Here is a 16,454-nt window from a genome sequence, read left to right on the forward strand (position 1 = left end):
TTGCGTTATTAATCTCCTTCTATGATCCTATTCCTTTTTCCTTCTATAGGGACATTCAATTTATTTACCTCGTTCACCTTCAGTTCAATTAAATGCTTTATTTATGGCAATTATCATCCTTTGAAGCCAGATCAGCAGTACCTTTCTCATTCATGATTTCTTATATCGAGTCACCAAGCATACCTTCATCACCCTTATTAAATTTGAACCATAACTTCATCTCAATTATACTGATTTTGATCACATATCATACTTACTTATGTATACTTAATCATCATTTTATTAATTTGCTCCATGCCAAATTTCTCAACCTTGATTCATTCATCTTATGCTGGTACATACCCTTCCTTTAATAGAGTTCCATTAAGAACTTAAACAATCCAAGGTTTACCTTCAAAGTCACTCATAACTTTAATCGTTCATTGCATACCCGTTAACATTTTAGCTCACTAACCTCTTTGGACATTATTTCAAAATCTCCAAATTACTGAGAACAATTCTTCACCTTAGTTAGTAAAATTATCAATTTCATATATACATATGTACATGCATTTTCAAATGTCAACATCTCTCACTATGTATAGAGATCCATGTGTTCACATGCCTTGGACTACATTCCCCTTTATTCATCCACATCCCAATCCTAGTTTCAATATAATAATTCTTATAGTGCATGTCAACCTTCTTATTATACTTGCGTACAACTTCATATCATTCATATCTTTTCCAACCATATGCTTAAGTTTCTTTGTATTATATGTCATTGCATCACAATGTCATCTCCATTGAATTATAATCTATTATGCGTGTATGCTTTATAATCCTATTGATGCCTCAAAGATTTATCTCAACTTGATCATTGCATCTCATACAATACCACAATTCCTAAGAGTCATCCTTTTTCCTTGATTATCCTTCATATAATGTAAAGGCATGATTCATGAACATCCTTAGCATTTTCGAACTCCGTTTTCCACAATATGTATATTAAGAAAGTTTCATTACAATATTCCCTATAAACTCATTTACTATATTATTCTTGAAACCTTTATTTACATTCTCATCACTTAATATTTACATCTCTTATTACTATCTTATACCTATGTCTAACTTTTCACTCATTCTCTCTAGGTTGGACTCATGCTTCTTCTTCCGCTACAGCAAAAACCCTTGTCGAAGTACGAGTCTATGGTCTACGAGGTGGATATATCGGGGTGTTACTCTCCACGTCAGACCGTATAGTCACTCCCTGTCTCGGTTGTACTTTAGTGGAATCTTTCCTTTGTATATTCGTACGGGCTGATGGAGATGGAACAACTACAGTGGCTCGTCCTAACTGTGGGCAATCACTCCTATAGTGACCTAGCTGATCACAATGAAAGCATCTTACAAGCTTCCTACATAGTCCGACGTGATGTTTCCCACAATGTCTGCATTTGTCAGAACCTCCGAAACTCTTCTCAGAAGTAGTCATCTTAGACCTACTAAATCTCGGAGGCCTCTGCTGTGTCTGTGAAACTAAAGGTCGGGAAGATGTTATTGGGGCAGAGGTAGTACTTCCTGAAGCCATTGAGTCCTTGCCCCTTTTTGGCTACTGACTAGAAGATCCACTCGGATTCCTTTTCTTTGCAATTTCAGCTCGCATTCTCCTATTTTCATTTGGGAGCTTTTCGGCCCTTAGAGCCATCTGTACCACTTCCTTATGTGGCTCCCTACCTATCATTGTCATTCGTTCTCTTATCTCATTACGGAGCCCTTCCTCAAAATAACTAGCTTGGTCTTGTTCCGATTTCACCAAATCAGGCACGTATAACATCAGCTCGTTAAAACGAGCTTCGTACTCCTCTATTGTTAGATTCCCCTACTTCAAATCTAAAAATTCTCTCCTTTTTTCTTTCTGATGGAAGTGGGTATAATATTGATAGTCAAATTCGCTCAAAAAGTCTAACCATGTCAGTGGAGTAGTAGTTTGAGATTTTACCGAGTTCCACCAGGTACGGGCCCTCTTCTCCAATAATCGCGTAGCCACCATTAACTTCATGTCATCCTCTAATCTCATGTCAGAGAGAGTTTTCGAAACTTGGTTAATCCAGTCTTTGGCTACGGTAGGATCAACTCGCCCGTAAAAGAAACGCAACCTAGTTGTCTAGCTTCTTTCAATTTCTTAGAAATAGAAATATCCGGCATCGGTGGTACTGTAGGAGTAACTGGAGGCACTATAGGTGGAACTTGACTAGTTTGAGCCTGACCAGCCATAGCGATAAAGAAAGCTGCCAATGCCTGTGCTACCTCAAGAGGCATGGCAAGAATGCCAGTAGGTGGTGGAGGATGTGGAGGACTTTCGAGCTGCTCAGCAGCAGGTGCTATTCTATTAGTGGACACAGTCGATTCCTCTTCCATAGGATTTGGCCGATTCTGTCGAGGATGACCTCTGCCCCGCCTAGCTGATCTAGTAAGGGGTGGAATTCCACGTCGAGGAAGCATAATGTTCTATAAAAGAAAACAAAACAAGTCTAAGCAATCTCAAACTCTATATGCAGACCTACGCATTCTAATCGACCTAATTTAACTCAGGGCCACGCTGACACTCTAAACCTTTAAAATAATTTTAAAACCGAAAGCTTTAAAACCATGCTTTGATACCACATGAATTGTCAAGACCCAGAACCATCCTTGAGTCCGTGACAACCGCCGCGATGTCCTGATAGGCACTCATCCCCCAAATACCATATCGAGACCTCGCAAGGCTTTCGTATTAGTTTCTTATCTCCCCTGTGGTTAATCGTTGCCAAATGTCATATTTTTAGAGGCTTTTAAGCCTTTTTTTTTTATTTAAAACAGTGTAAAAATAAATTTCACTTCACAGGGGCATTTTGGTCATTTTTCATCAAAAATTTCAAATTATACCAAAATGTAGTACTTAAGCGAGAAATGCATATTTCGAAATCGAAATTTAATTTGAATGTCTAAAACGTGATTTAAAATGGAATTATAACCATTTAAATAAAATAAAAATATTCGATAAAATATTCTATTTTCTTACAAATTAATATTTATAGAGTATTCTGAAAATGATTTTTAGTAGCGTAAAAGTTAAATATATTTATACAAACTATAATACAAAAACCCAAAGTATGAAATTTAATTTACAGTGCTACATGGGCCCACAAATGAACAAAAGTAGTAAAGACAGTAAACCTTTAGTTTTTGAAATAGTATGGCCAACTATAGTTCTCGACGATGTCTGCTATTTACAGGCTAACCCGACCTGAAATGATGGGATAAAAAAAAAGGTGAGATTATAGAATCTCAGTGAGTAAACAAACACCATCTAAATAATCTAAAGGCGAGTAAAGGTAGACAATTAAAAATAATTCATTTCAGTAAATTTTTCACAACACGAATATTCATTTCAACCAAATAATCAATATGGCTCGTGAATTTCTCAAAACTTGGCTCATGCCAAATCCTGTACTCGTGGACACCTGGACCAGGGGTACCCAACCGAGTCTGCCAAGGTTGTGAAAAATTTTATATAATCATAAAACTTGTTTTTATTTAAAAAAAAACAATTGTTCCTTAACGTTGACTGAGTCTCACTTCACGTGGTGGTTAACATGAAGTGCACTCAAAAAGCCCACCTCAAGAGATACCCTACGCGCCTCTATGACCGAGGTGAGAATAAAAAAGAGTTTACCGTGCCCCTCTAATAGGTTGGTCTACGGAACCCCACCACTGCAGTAGCTAATATTTAATCCACCAATTGATCAAATCTCAATGGCATAGCATGTCAATTACATTACTAACCAATTTATCAAGGTAAAACAGACAGTTCATATTTTTCAACACAAGTATAAATTCAGCCAATCATGCCAATTTATCACAAGCCATTTAATTCAAATCATAATTTACAATAAATCACATGGTCTCCAATTACTCAAATTTTCAAATCCAACATTCTATTTTCAAATCAATTTATAAAAATTTCAATTTATTTTATAATTCCATTTATTTTATAAATTCATATTTTTCTCATAAAACAAGAAATTCATCATTTAAAATAATTTTCACAAATCACAAAATTGAATAAAAACTACTCTAGATAATTCAGACGATAATAGGTTTACTCACAGGTTTCAAAAGTTCAGATTTCGGGTGTACTCAGCTTAGTGATCCCCAAGCGTAATTTCCTTGCCTTTGTCGAAGGGCACACCGCCTTGACACAGTATAAAATCAAGGAATTTACTACGTTGCCCTTAAATTGAAATAACTAATTTAGATCACTAATGCATGGTATGAAATGCAAAAGGTCTAAATTTTGCCTAAACACCGTATTGACCTATTTCGGTCTTTTACCCGATAAATTGAAATACGCATCCAATTTAGCTCCAATTGATCCCATTTCTTTTTCTAATGCTTCAAATCACCAATGTCCAGCCAAATAACCCAAAAATCAGCAAAGCCACATTCATATTCCTTCTTGGAAAAATTCGGCCAAAATGGTGCATCATTGTCACAATTTTTCCTACTTGATTTTCTTTCCATAATTCATTAATTTCCATATCAAAAACCATGATTTCATAATCAAATAACCTAAAATAACATCACATTCTTCCTCACCATTGACTTGAAAATTCAGCTAAGGCTAGGTAATGGGAAAAATGAATGTTTTTCTACATATTTTGTTTACTAACATGCTAAACTAACACTAAACACTAACATATATCAAAATCAAATCAATCCAACAATTTTCTCTCTCTAGACCCATATGACCAGCCATGAAATCACCATGAAAACATGCAATTTAATCATGAAAAATAAGGAGAAATGCTTGGGAATAAGAAAACTCAAGCTTAATAGAAAAAATCTCACATTTTTCACTTAATTTCCTTGAAAATTCACACTTTTTCTTTGATTTTCTCTCTCTAGGGTTTTGTTTTTGTTTTCTCTCTCTTCTTGCTGGTTTGGCTGGCCATGAGGTGGAAGATGGGCTGATTTTTGTGCCTTTTAAAAAGAAAAATAATAAATTAATAAAGGCATGACACGTGGCATCATGTCATTGGCTCGTTTTTAAAACTTTAAAAATTTTAATCCTTTTTATCTCCACCACACAATTAGTCAATGGTCAAAATGAGAATAAGGAAAAACCATGTGCTGGACAAAATGTCCTGATGGTTAAAAATTACTGTTTTGCCCCTAAGGTGGTAAAATTACCATTTTGCCCCTATCCTCTAAAAAATGCCAAGAATAAATTTTTTTTTTCACTTCTTAATCCTCAAATCATACTCCAATAAGTCAAATGAGGTAAAAAATTCTTTTCTAAAAATTTTCATTTTGTCCTCAGGTAGCAAATGACCATTTTACCCCTAGATAGTAAAAATTCCGGTTTGACTCCAAATTGATCCTCGAACTCCAAATCACCATATTAAACCATTATGGGACTTTAATATTATTAATTTTATCTTAAATTCTCTATTTGATCTAGTTCGAGGCTTAAATCAACTTTGTTGTACCTCTTGGTATAATACCGACTTTTGTAAATTTTTATTTTCGGAACTCTCCTAGCATGCAAACATGTTATCCATCACATGTATGTCATGACAAGTATTTTATAGAGTCAAGCTTGACATCTTTTCCTCTACTTGGATCAACCATATGATCCTTCTTCATGTCTGATTTCGACATCCGGCTAAATATTAATATTTTAATATTATTTTATTAATAAAATATTATTTTATTCTAAAAATTTTATCTTATCTCTTTGGTTCCCAAAGTTCCTTATTATGCCTTAATTCGCATTCGACCAACTTTATTTATCACCATATCAAAGTATGGGGCATTTCATGGTTATTTGGGGAATTTGATTTTTAGGTATTTTGAATAAAACTAAAATGGTAAAAATAATCACAGATATTTGAAATACCTTTTAATTGAATCAATTCGGAACCTAGATACCAATAAACTCAAAATTTTGAAATTTATAACCCTAAGTTTTCAAAGGAAATTTTTTTTCAATTTTTAGTCGAAATAGGTGTTTTAGATAAGAAAATTTCTGTTTTGATTTATGAAAACATGTTAAAAACACTTTAATCGGTGCCAAATTGTCAAAAAAAAAAACAAAAAGAAATGAAAAGAGTTGAAAAGATTTGAAGTTTTGGTTCGTAGGTAAAGTGTAACAAAATGTTTTTGAATATGACGTATAACAACAATATTTTTTCAACATGGCGTTTAACAACAATATTTTTTCAATATGGCATTTAACAACAATATTTTTTTTCAATATGGCTTGTAATAACCTAATCATAGCGTGTCACATGTTTTTATGCATAGCATGTAACGACCTAACCATGGGGTGTCACATATTTTTGTACATGATATGTAACAACCTAACCATGACGTGTAACAATCTAATCGTGACGTGTCACATATTTTTGTACATGACATATAACATAATTTTATACATAGCGTGTAACAACCTAACCATGGCGTTTAACATATTTTTGTATATAGCGTGTAACATCATAGCGTGTAATTTTACTAAAGGTAATTTTGTTCAACTTAACAAAAAATAGTTAAAATTATAAAAAGGGTTTTGAAAATATCTTATCTTTAAGGGTTATTTTAAAAATGCCCCTTAATATTATGTATTGATTGATGACTATTCATAAATACAGCTTTGTATCCAAATCTTAGTTGTTTCCACTTTTGATGTTAAAACGGGAAAGTAGCAAAATGATATTGAGACAGAGCCATTGATAGGGTGAAACGATCCAATCTGACCATAAAATTTTAATTGAATACAATTCTTTTTGTATAGACTACTTAAGTTTTTGTAAAAAGAATTTTAAAGTGAATAAGTTGAAAATGTATATATTGATAATAAACTCTCTTATTATCAGATAGCACCAAAGCACCAAAATTACCAAACCAAAGTGTTGCTAGGATTTTATACAAGTCATATAACATGACAAAGGAATGAGATCGGAGAGCTATAAAATAGTTTTGCACTTCTTGTCCTGTAATTAATACTCAGTCGTCTACGATTTAATACTTTAACTGGAGAAGCACATGCGGCAATACCAGAACCTTAGCTGTTTAAAATAAATGGATCAAATTTGGTGAGGAATTATTAATTACGAATTGTTTACATGAAAAGTCCGTTGACTGCAACGGCGGTCTAATTAAGGTTATAACATTTCGTATTCCGTCAAATATGATGTTCTCCATCTCCTCATATTCGACTTGTCTGATGGTGATTTCATTTGTCATCATTTATACTAGCTAGGCTTAGCCATCTTTTACAGTATCAATTACCATTTATAATTATATTAGAGGAAGAATTTCATCTAAATCCTGCTCTTTTTTATTACTCAAAAGTTATTAGTTTAGAGTTATCATTATTAGTTTGATTTATAGTTCCTTTGAAAAAAAGAAACAATCATATCTTACTTTAAACAAGATTTTTTAGATTTAACTCTTTTCTCCAATTAACCATATCAGAGGAAGGGAAAAACTAATCTTACTTTATTATAATTGAAAATCATTCGACTTATTATCTCTTATATTTAAAAAATAAAAATTTAAATGAACTTGAATTATTCCCAAAATGTCATAAGTTACAGTCTTTCCATGGCATTTGAAAATTATTAATAATTAGCGGTTTTATTATATTGTTATAAATGCTGCCAGCAAAGCTTTTGTAGTCTTCCCTTTTAAAAAAAAGTATTCTTTATATTTAAATAATAAAAAACTGTGATGTTCAAATTCATCACATGAGATGATCAGGAATTTATATTTATTCAAATAATTTCGTACAAGGAAGAAATTGAAGATTAGGACCACCACGTAGATTAGTCCTCTTGACTAAGGAGTACCAACAATTAATGTCCTTAAATATAAAATGCTGAAGTCTCTATAAGGTTATCGACTTGTTTGGCCAGATTGATACTCAAGTTGAAATTATTTAAAATAAATATTTCTTATATATTAAATTTCTCTATTAATTTTTTAATATGGCTGGTGTTTCTGAAACTTTGTATGACCTAGTTTCTGCTTTTTACCCCTTGCTCCAGATTCCAGAAGCTCGGCCTAACAGGCAGTTTATAAATTGACCTTATTTCCGATATATATTGTCAATTCTTCCAAACTCTCCTAAATATTTTGGTTATAAAAGAATCCTAAATATTTAAAGCTGACCCTTTTCATATGGTTTATTGGCTCTTTTTTTTTTCTTTATCTTAGCTTAACTAGGGAGAATTGGGGCCATTTAATCTGATTTGTTTCTGGTTTTTTTTTTTAAATATCTAGAAACCATGGTAAGTTTATATCATAAATATTTATCTCTCTTGCCTATTTCTAATTCTTAAAAGACTATTTTATAAGGAAATGACCTTAAAGATAGATCACACATATATTTTGTGGAGCAGCTTGAAATCCCAAAGTTCGTCTTTCCAATGCAATAAAATCATGCCAAGTGTGTAATCAGTTCTGGGGGTTAATGGATGGACACGACCGGAGAGATTACGAACAAGTTTTCAAGTCTTGGAGAAATTAAGGTGAAGGGGAAACGAGAAAAAGATAAAACTTTGCTTTCGATGGGAAACAGTAACACTTTTATCAAATGGTTTTTCCAAGGCTTTATAAATGTGGACACCACAAGCTAATAATTTGCATTAAAAAATGCTAATTAGCAATAATTACTCAGTAATTATTCATTAAATGAATTGTGGTTTTCCAGGACATTTTGAATTTACCCCCTCCCCCCATTATCATTAATTACCTATAATATTATATTATGTTAAACAATCAATGCCACATTTTGGCTGTTAACTTGAGAATCAAAATAATATTACTTGTCTTAATTTAAGCTGTCATTTCGGTGACTTTTGCGCCACTCTTTATAATTAAGGCCGGCTAATTAGATCCTTCAACAACGAAAAACCAAGTCAAAAATGGCAATTCCAGGCTATCGTCTTCATCTTTTTCTTTGGGCTTTTCTTGCCTTAGTCACTAGTAGTAAAGCTGTTACGCCTACCAAGGTGACTGATCCTTCCTTCAGTCGTAAAACTTTTCCGGCTGGTTTCGTCTTCGGAACAGCATCATCCTCTTACCAGGTAAAATTAATTAATCCTATCGATTGATTCCTCTTCTTAAATCTAACTTTCGAGATTTTTCCTTCAACCATATACTTTTCCTGTTTGCGTGTATCGTCTCAGTATGAAGGTGCAGCTAAAGAAGGGGGCAGAGGCCCAAGCATATGGGATACTTACACTCACAAGTATCCAGGTCTCACTCTCTAGATGCCTCTTTTTTCTTAATTTCATTTTATTTTTCACAATTTTTTTTTGAAAAATCATAAGATAGCTTCCATTAATAAAATGGGAATGGTAGAAATTTTCATGGCAAGAACAACTCCAAGATGACTGCATCTGGAATTCAGTTAAAGATTTGGAAATTTTTTTCTTTTTTTAAGTAAATAATCTCATTGTGGAAAAACTGCACAGGTATATTTGTTTTCTTAAATCGATCCACTGAAATGTTCCTTTTAAGCAATTATTTTGATGAATGAAAATTTTGTAGCTTCATCCTTTTCTCACATGCATAGATACTTGCTCACTACATACCCGTCAAAACATAATACATGTAAATAATAATAATAATAATAATAATAATAATAAAATAAAAACTCTTCAATTTACATGATTTTTTATAAACACACGTACAAAAAATAAAATAAAAACAATAAAAACTTGATTTAAGGTGTTGTTATCTCCTTTTAAAAGGGTTAGGATCTAGGTTTGGAATATTTCATTCTCTCGAATTTCCTCATGTGCATGAAAAAAACAAAAGAAAAAGAAACGATGAGAAAAGTTACATATATGAATTCCTTAATCAAAAGGAAAAATTTTAAAGGAGGCTGTTTGCCTATTAATATCGTAGGACCCCGAAAAAGAAATTTTACTTTCCACGAACATGCGTCTTTGCTTGCTTAGATTCTCTGATTACCCTCTCATCGACCCTTTTCTTGTTTTATCCATGTTGTCAATAACTAATTAGCTATGAATCAAAAACAGTGAAAGCCTAATGGGAGGCATAATTAAGCATTCTGATTATATTATTAATATTTTTTAATTAGGTGAAAATAATAATTATAAATCTTTATACCAATTTGACCTTGGATAAGACATAAAACAAAGAAAATATTTTTTTATAGCAAAAAGAAGAAAAGATAAAGGAAGTGCCTGGCACTGTGCGAGGAACAATGCCGGGCGCTGCGAAATTTTTTTATAATTACTAACAGTTTAATTTGGCGGTGGGCAACAAGACATAAAAAATGAGCAAAACGTTTGAATGAAAAGTGGGGAACAAACTTTAACGTGCAAGGAAAACCCTCTCTTACTTGGTGAGTGCAGAGTGATCAATTGCTTAATCAATGATATCCCCACTGGCTACAGCATCATTTGTTTTTGTGGCGTTTTCTTCCTCTTGTCGTATTCTTTATCTTTTCCTTTCATGGTCATTGTCTTACGAAAAATCATAGAAAAGTCTATATAATATCTTTATTTTGTAATTTTATTTAAATTTTAATCAATGATATCCCCACTAGCTACAGCATCTTTTGTGTTTGTGGCGTTTTACTTCCACTTGTCCTATTCTTTATCTTTCCCTTTCATGGTTATTGTCTTACGAAGAATCGTAGAAAAGTCTACATAATATCTTTATTTTGTAATTTTATTTAAATTTTAAATAGCATTTTAATAAGATCCAATCATACACCTTAATTAACGTTTTGTGAAGAACTCGTTTGCATGTTTTACGTGTGTGTGTGTATCTTAAAAAGCATGTTACGTGTGTGTATATATATATCATTAAATTATAAAATTAAAGTGTAATATTTAAATATTATTTAAAAAATGTCTGCATGTTAGTAAATCTTAGATTACAATTTCAGTAAAACTTTTTGGTCATGAGTTTGCAGATAAGATAGCAGATGGCAGCAATGGAGACGTAGCAATTGATTCCTATCATCGCTATAAGGTATGGTGCAAAGAGGAGAGAAAAAGGGTTTCGTGGTATACCATGGCGTTGGATCTATGTCTACGGAGTGATGACATATTTCTTTTCCCATTTACAGGAAGATGTTGGGATTATGAAAGAAATGGGTTTAGATGCTTATAGATTCTCAATCTCATGGTCCAGAGTTTTGCCAAGTAAGACAATAATTACCTTGCAAATCAATTAGTTTTCATGTTGATGTGATGTGATGTGATCACTATATTTCACACAAAATAAATACTGGATTAGTAAAATCAATGTAGTAGTTAGTTTAATACATCAAAATTAATAAAATTATAAGTGGGCCGCCTATTCTATTACAAAGTTCAAAGGTGGATCTACATCATCCTATTAACTACTGGATTAGTAAATCTCAAAACTACTCCTTCCAAAAGGATTCTTAACATAAATTGCTGCACATTTGGTAGGGGGAACAGTTAAGTTATTCTCCTCTATTCTCATGCATAGTTTTTTTCATGTTTGGTTCACAATTGTGCTAAAAGGAATAGTTATTCTCGAAGACTAGTTATTTTTTAAAATAAGTTAAAAGTCAAATTTAATTAAACTCACATTTTCTTTGAAATTAGCTATTTCATGTTTGATGAAATCGCTGCAAAAATTGTTAACATTCAATTTGTCTTCTTAAGTTTAAAAATTTACAATCCTACCCATATTAATATTTGTAAATAAAATATTAATATTTAAAGATCAAATATTAATATTTTAAATAAATTATTAATTATTAATATTTAAACAATAAAAAACCAAATAATCGTAATAACATTTAAATTATAAATAAAAATTATTAAATAATATATTAATGATTAAATTATAATAAAATATTAAATTAAATGATCAATTATTAATATTTTAAATAAATTATAAATAAAATATTACTATTTTATAATGTTAATAATAATAAAAAATAAAAATAAAAATCAGATATTATAATAAAAGTTTTTTTATCTTTTTATTTTTTATTTTTTTATTTCAAAAATTGTTTTATTAACCANTAACAACCTATTCGTCGGTATTTATCTTTTCAAATGATAATTTTTGACGACTACTTTTCGTCAATAATTTGATCGGTGAAGTAATGAATCCGTCGGTAATATGTTTGATAGATTTTTTCTTTTACCTCATTGGTAAAGAAGTGGATCCGTCGGTATTTTCGTCAATATTCTTAGTAACAATAATTAAAAAATAAATATAAAAATACTAATGGAAAGCATAAGATTTCATTTCATATTTAGATTTCAAATGAATAATAGAAGTTAAAATAAATAATATTATGAAAAAAAAAATTTAAAATTTTAATTAATATTATTATGTAATATCTAATATTAAATTATGTAATATGATGTAATACTGTCTTACATAATTATACTTTTCAATATTAAATTATTTAATGTTATGTAATTATAATATTCAATATTATGTATATAGTATTATTTGAATAATATTAAATTTTAATATGATTAAATACTAATGTTTAATAATATTACTAAATATTATTAATTAATATCATGTAAATAATATAGTTTTATTTATTAATTACATTGTCACTATTTATTTCTTAATTTTATTTTGTGCATCGAATTGTTAAATTTTCAACCATTTTTAAATATTTGTTTTCATATGTAACAACATTACTTACCAAACTTGTTTTAAGGCTTCAAAATTATGAAAGTAAAATAAAACAAAAATAAGTACAAAATTTCAAAAATAGAAAACAAAGGCAAAAAAAAAAAAAAAAACAAGGAAACGATACTAAACAAGCCCTAAACTTTCTAATTCTCCTTGTTTCTCATGCACTTGTAGGAGCCACAAAAGTGGGGGAATTTAGGCTGACTTATGTTGAAAATTGCGTTAAAGTTTTTATGGGGGCAATTTAATCTTTTTCATTTGTTGTTGCAGAAGGAAAGCTAAATGGAGGTGTGAACAAGGAAGGAGTTCGTTACTATAACAATCTCATCAACGAGCTCTTAGCCAATGGTCTCAATTCAATTTCATTTTTCTTGTCAATTAATTGCCGTGAATATAAATTTAGGCTTTTAATTTGAATTATAAATGATTTACAATCGTGCAGGTATACAACCTTTTGTGACTCTCTTCCATTGGGATCTTCCCCAAGCCTTAGAAGATGAGTATGGTGGTTTCTTAAGTCCTCGTATTGTGTAAGTAATTAGCAGTTCCAGTTGGAAACTTCCTCCATTTCAATGTTAGATTGCAATCAACAGTGATGTAGTGTAATTCAATAAATTGATGCATAAAACGGATTGTTATTCTTGGAGGACTAGCATCAGTAATTAATTAATAGATAGCTGCAACGTCATCAAGTAAATGTTTAGTCCATAAGGAACTGCCATTTAAATTGTTTATGGTATATACGTACTGTTAGGGATGACTTCCGAGATTATGCGGATGTTTGCTTCAAGGAATTTGGCGACCGAGTAAAGCATTGGATTACATTGAATGAGCCCTGGAGCTACAGCAGTGGCGGATATGCATCTGGGTTTCTAGCACCGGGCCGTTGTTCTGCTTGGCAGAAGCTAAATTGCACTGGTGGTGATTCGGGGACAGAGCCATATTTGGTGGGTCATTATCTGCTTCTCGCTCATGCAGCTGCTGTCAAACTCTACAGACAAAATTATCAGGTGATGAAACGTAGGCAAGACAGTCACAATAATAATTAAACATATATATAGCCATAAATATTGATCCAAACAAAACAAAAAATTGTATTTTAACAGGCAACTCAGAAGGGTATTATCGGAATCACTTTGGTGTCACACTGGTTTGTTCCATTTTCTAATGCAAGGCACCACAAAAATGCTGCTTTAAGAGCTCTGGACTTTATGTTTGGATGGTTAGTTTTACCCTTTGCTATTTCCAGTCCATCTTAATTTAATGTTATGTTTTTCTGCATCATGCTTTAACTTTTGGTGCATCTTTCTGAATTATTTTATTTGACGTAGAAATGAACATATATCAGTCGTAGTAATTAATTTGGATGTTTATACGATTTTCACAGGTTTATGGATCCAATAACCATTGGCAGCTATCCACACAGCATGCAATCTCTTGTTGGAAATCGTCTGCCTAAATTTAACGAAGAGCATTCTGAGATGCTTAAAGGGTCGTTCGATTTTCTTGGATTGAACTACTACACTGCAAATTATGCAGCTTATGCTCCTGAGCTTAATGCTGGGAAGCCAAGCTACTTGACAGATGCTCGTGCTAATCTTTCCAGTAAGTCATCAGTTAAGCATGTTAAGCAAATGATCCTTGATTAATTTCCGAATGACTAACTTATTTGTTCACTTTATTGCAGCTAAGCGTCATGGTATTCCAATTGGCCAGATGGTGAGGACAACAATAATCAACCTTAACTTCACATGTTTTGCAAATTGCATAAGAATTAGTCTTCCCATATTAATAATTTCGGATAGTTTTTTCCTTTTAAAAACTCAATTAAATCTTTTTTTCTTCAATTTCCTTGCATGAAATATTGTTGCAGGCAGGTTCAAATTGGCTCTATGTATATCCAAGAGGAGTTCGAGATCTTTTGCTTTATATAAAGGAAAAGTACAACAATCCTTTAATCTATATTACTGAGAATGGTAGGTCAACTTTATCTCTTTTCCATTAACATAATGTTATAATGTGTGTGTGTGTGTATATTAGGAGAGAAGGAAAATGTAAGACTCTTTTTGGTTGCTAATTTTTCTATTTACTATATGTTTTTTTTTAGACAATTTAGCTATATGCTTTTATTTGTTAGAAAAGGAAACAAAAGCCGATTTTAGAAAAGTAAAATCATAATTGATTATTAATAAACAAACTAATGTTTTTCAAAAAAAAAAAAACTAATATAAAGTGCAGCACCAATTTTAACAAAATTATTCTAACTAAAAGTAAAATAATATATTTTCTATAAAAGAAAATTTTCTCTCTCTTCTCGTATCTCTTTAAGTTGAATATCATTGAACTAATACTCAAATGTTTTTTTTCTCATATGTATTTCATATAAGAGATACAAAAAAATGACAGAGATAAGCTGGGTAAAATTATAATTTTGGTGTAGTAAATAAGTAAGTTGATTTTTCTTTTGATCTTTTTCTTCTAGTATTTGGTTGAAGGAAAAGTGTTTGCAAATGTAAAGATGCAGATTTTTTCCTTTTTTTCATTTTCACTATTCCTTCATCTTTGCAGTACAATTGCACATGTTGATTACTTAGTCCTAGTTATTGAAAGAATTTCATGTATAGAACGGAAGGAAACTAGAATTAGGTAATGATTTTCATTTTTATACATAAATTGATATAACACATGGAAGCAAGAAACTGGATAGAGCAATTTCAAAGACTCATAATTAGCTATAGGAAAATTTGTCATGTTTACAAACTCTTGCTATTGTTTCTTGTTGGGAGAGCCTTTAATTCCATATGGTTCCCGTTTTCTTTATTTAAAAAAAAATTAAGTCGGACAATAATGAAAAATATAATTCAATGCATTGTAGGCGTTGATGAGGTTAACAATGCCACATTGCCACTGAAGGAAGCCCTTATTGACAACATGAGGATTAATTACCACCGTGCACATCTTTCCTTCATTCAACTTGCAATTAAGTAAGTGCTTTTCTCTTTGATATATGTCTCCCTCACTCTTTTTCGTCGGTCCTAAAGATAATTATTTATCATGTTTTTGCTTCATGCATAGGGATGGTGTGGACGTCAAAGGGTACTTTGCATGGTCCTTGTTGGATAACTTTGAATGGATGAATGGTTATACCGTGAGATTTGGCATCAACTTTGTTGATTACAAAGATGGGTTGAAAAGATACCCGAAACTATCTGCCCATTGGTTCAAGAATTTTCTCAAGCATTAGAGCCATGATGCTCGATGTTGGAATCTCGTAATACTGACAACTTTTTTTATTAATAAAATATTATTAACTATTTCTAAGTGTAAAATGATTGTATGATAATAGAAGTCACATAAAAGATGCATTTAAAGAAGAAAAAAAGCTATACTTCATTGATAGCTCATGGGGTGAAGAAGCTGAATCAAAGACAGCTCCTCACCCATGTATACAAAAGAGTAGGAATAAGGACCTGCAAGAAAACACAAGCTCAATCAAAAATCAACCCCTGTACAATAATTCCCCATTGTCAACAAAAGCTCAATAAAACCAACACCTGTACGATCATTCCCCACTGCAAAAAAATGCTCACAGTTGATATCTCTGCAATTACTGGAGCAATCTCATACATATTTCTCAAATACAACCTCCATACTCCACAAGTACCGATCATATGCGAACCAAAACACATGCCAACTCTATCGACTCAGCACAGCCAATTCGATAATTAAAGTTCAAAGTGAAATATTAATTA

At 31.6% G+C, this 16,454-nt stretch overlaps 1 protein-coding gene and 1 long non-coding RNA gene across 2 annotated transcripts; one reads left to right on the forward strand and one right to left on the reverse strand.

The window, feature by feature from the left end:
• Positions 3,096-4,909, reverse strand: LOC18586609. The gene is made up of 3 exons (XR_001929150.1): positions 4,873-4,909; positions 4,132-4,216; positions 3,096-3,268 (listed from the first exon to the last, which is right to left on the reverse strand). It is a non-coding gene; the product is annotated as an uncharacterized LOC18586609 (long non-coding RNA).
• LOC18589678 (beta-glucosidase 12) lies at positions 8,912-16,016 on the forward strand. Its single transcript, XM_007014752.2, has 13 exons — positions 8,912-9,113; positions 9,216-9,285; positions 10,979-11,037; positions 11,135-11,210; positions 12,973-13,050; positions 13,145-13,232; positions 13,457-13,712; positions 13,809-13,924; positions 14,090-14,307; positions 14,390-14,421; positions 14,576-14,678; positions 15,578-15,686; positions 15,778-16,016. Exons 1-13 carry the CDS (start codon positions 8,952-8,954, stop codon positions 15,944-15,946), a joined length of 1,536 nt encoding a protein of 511 aa, XP_007014814.1. The 5' UTR covers positions 8,912-8,951; the 3' UTR covers positions 15,947-16,016.

This window comes from Theobroma cacao, chromosome 9 (genome assembly GCF_000208745.1).
Source record: "Theobroma cacao cultivar B97-61/B2 chromosome 9, Criollo_cocoa_genome_V2, whole genome shotgun sequence".
NCBI lineage: Eukaryota > Viridiplantae > Streptophyta > Magnoliopsida > Malvales > Malvaceae > Theobroma > Theobroma cacao.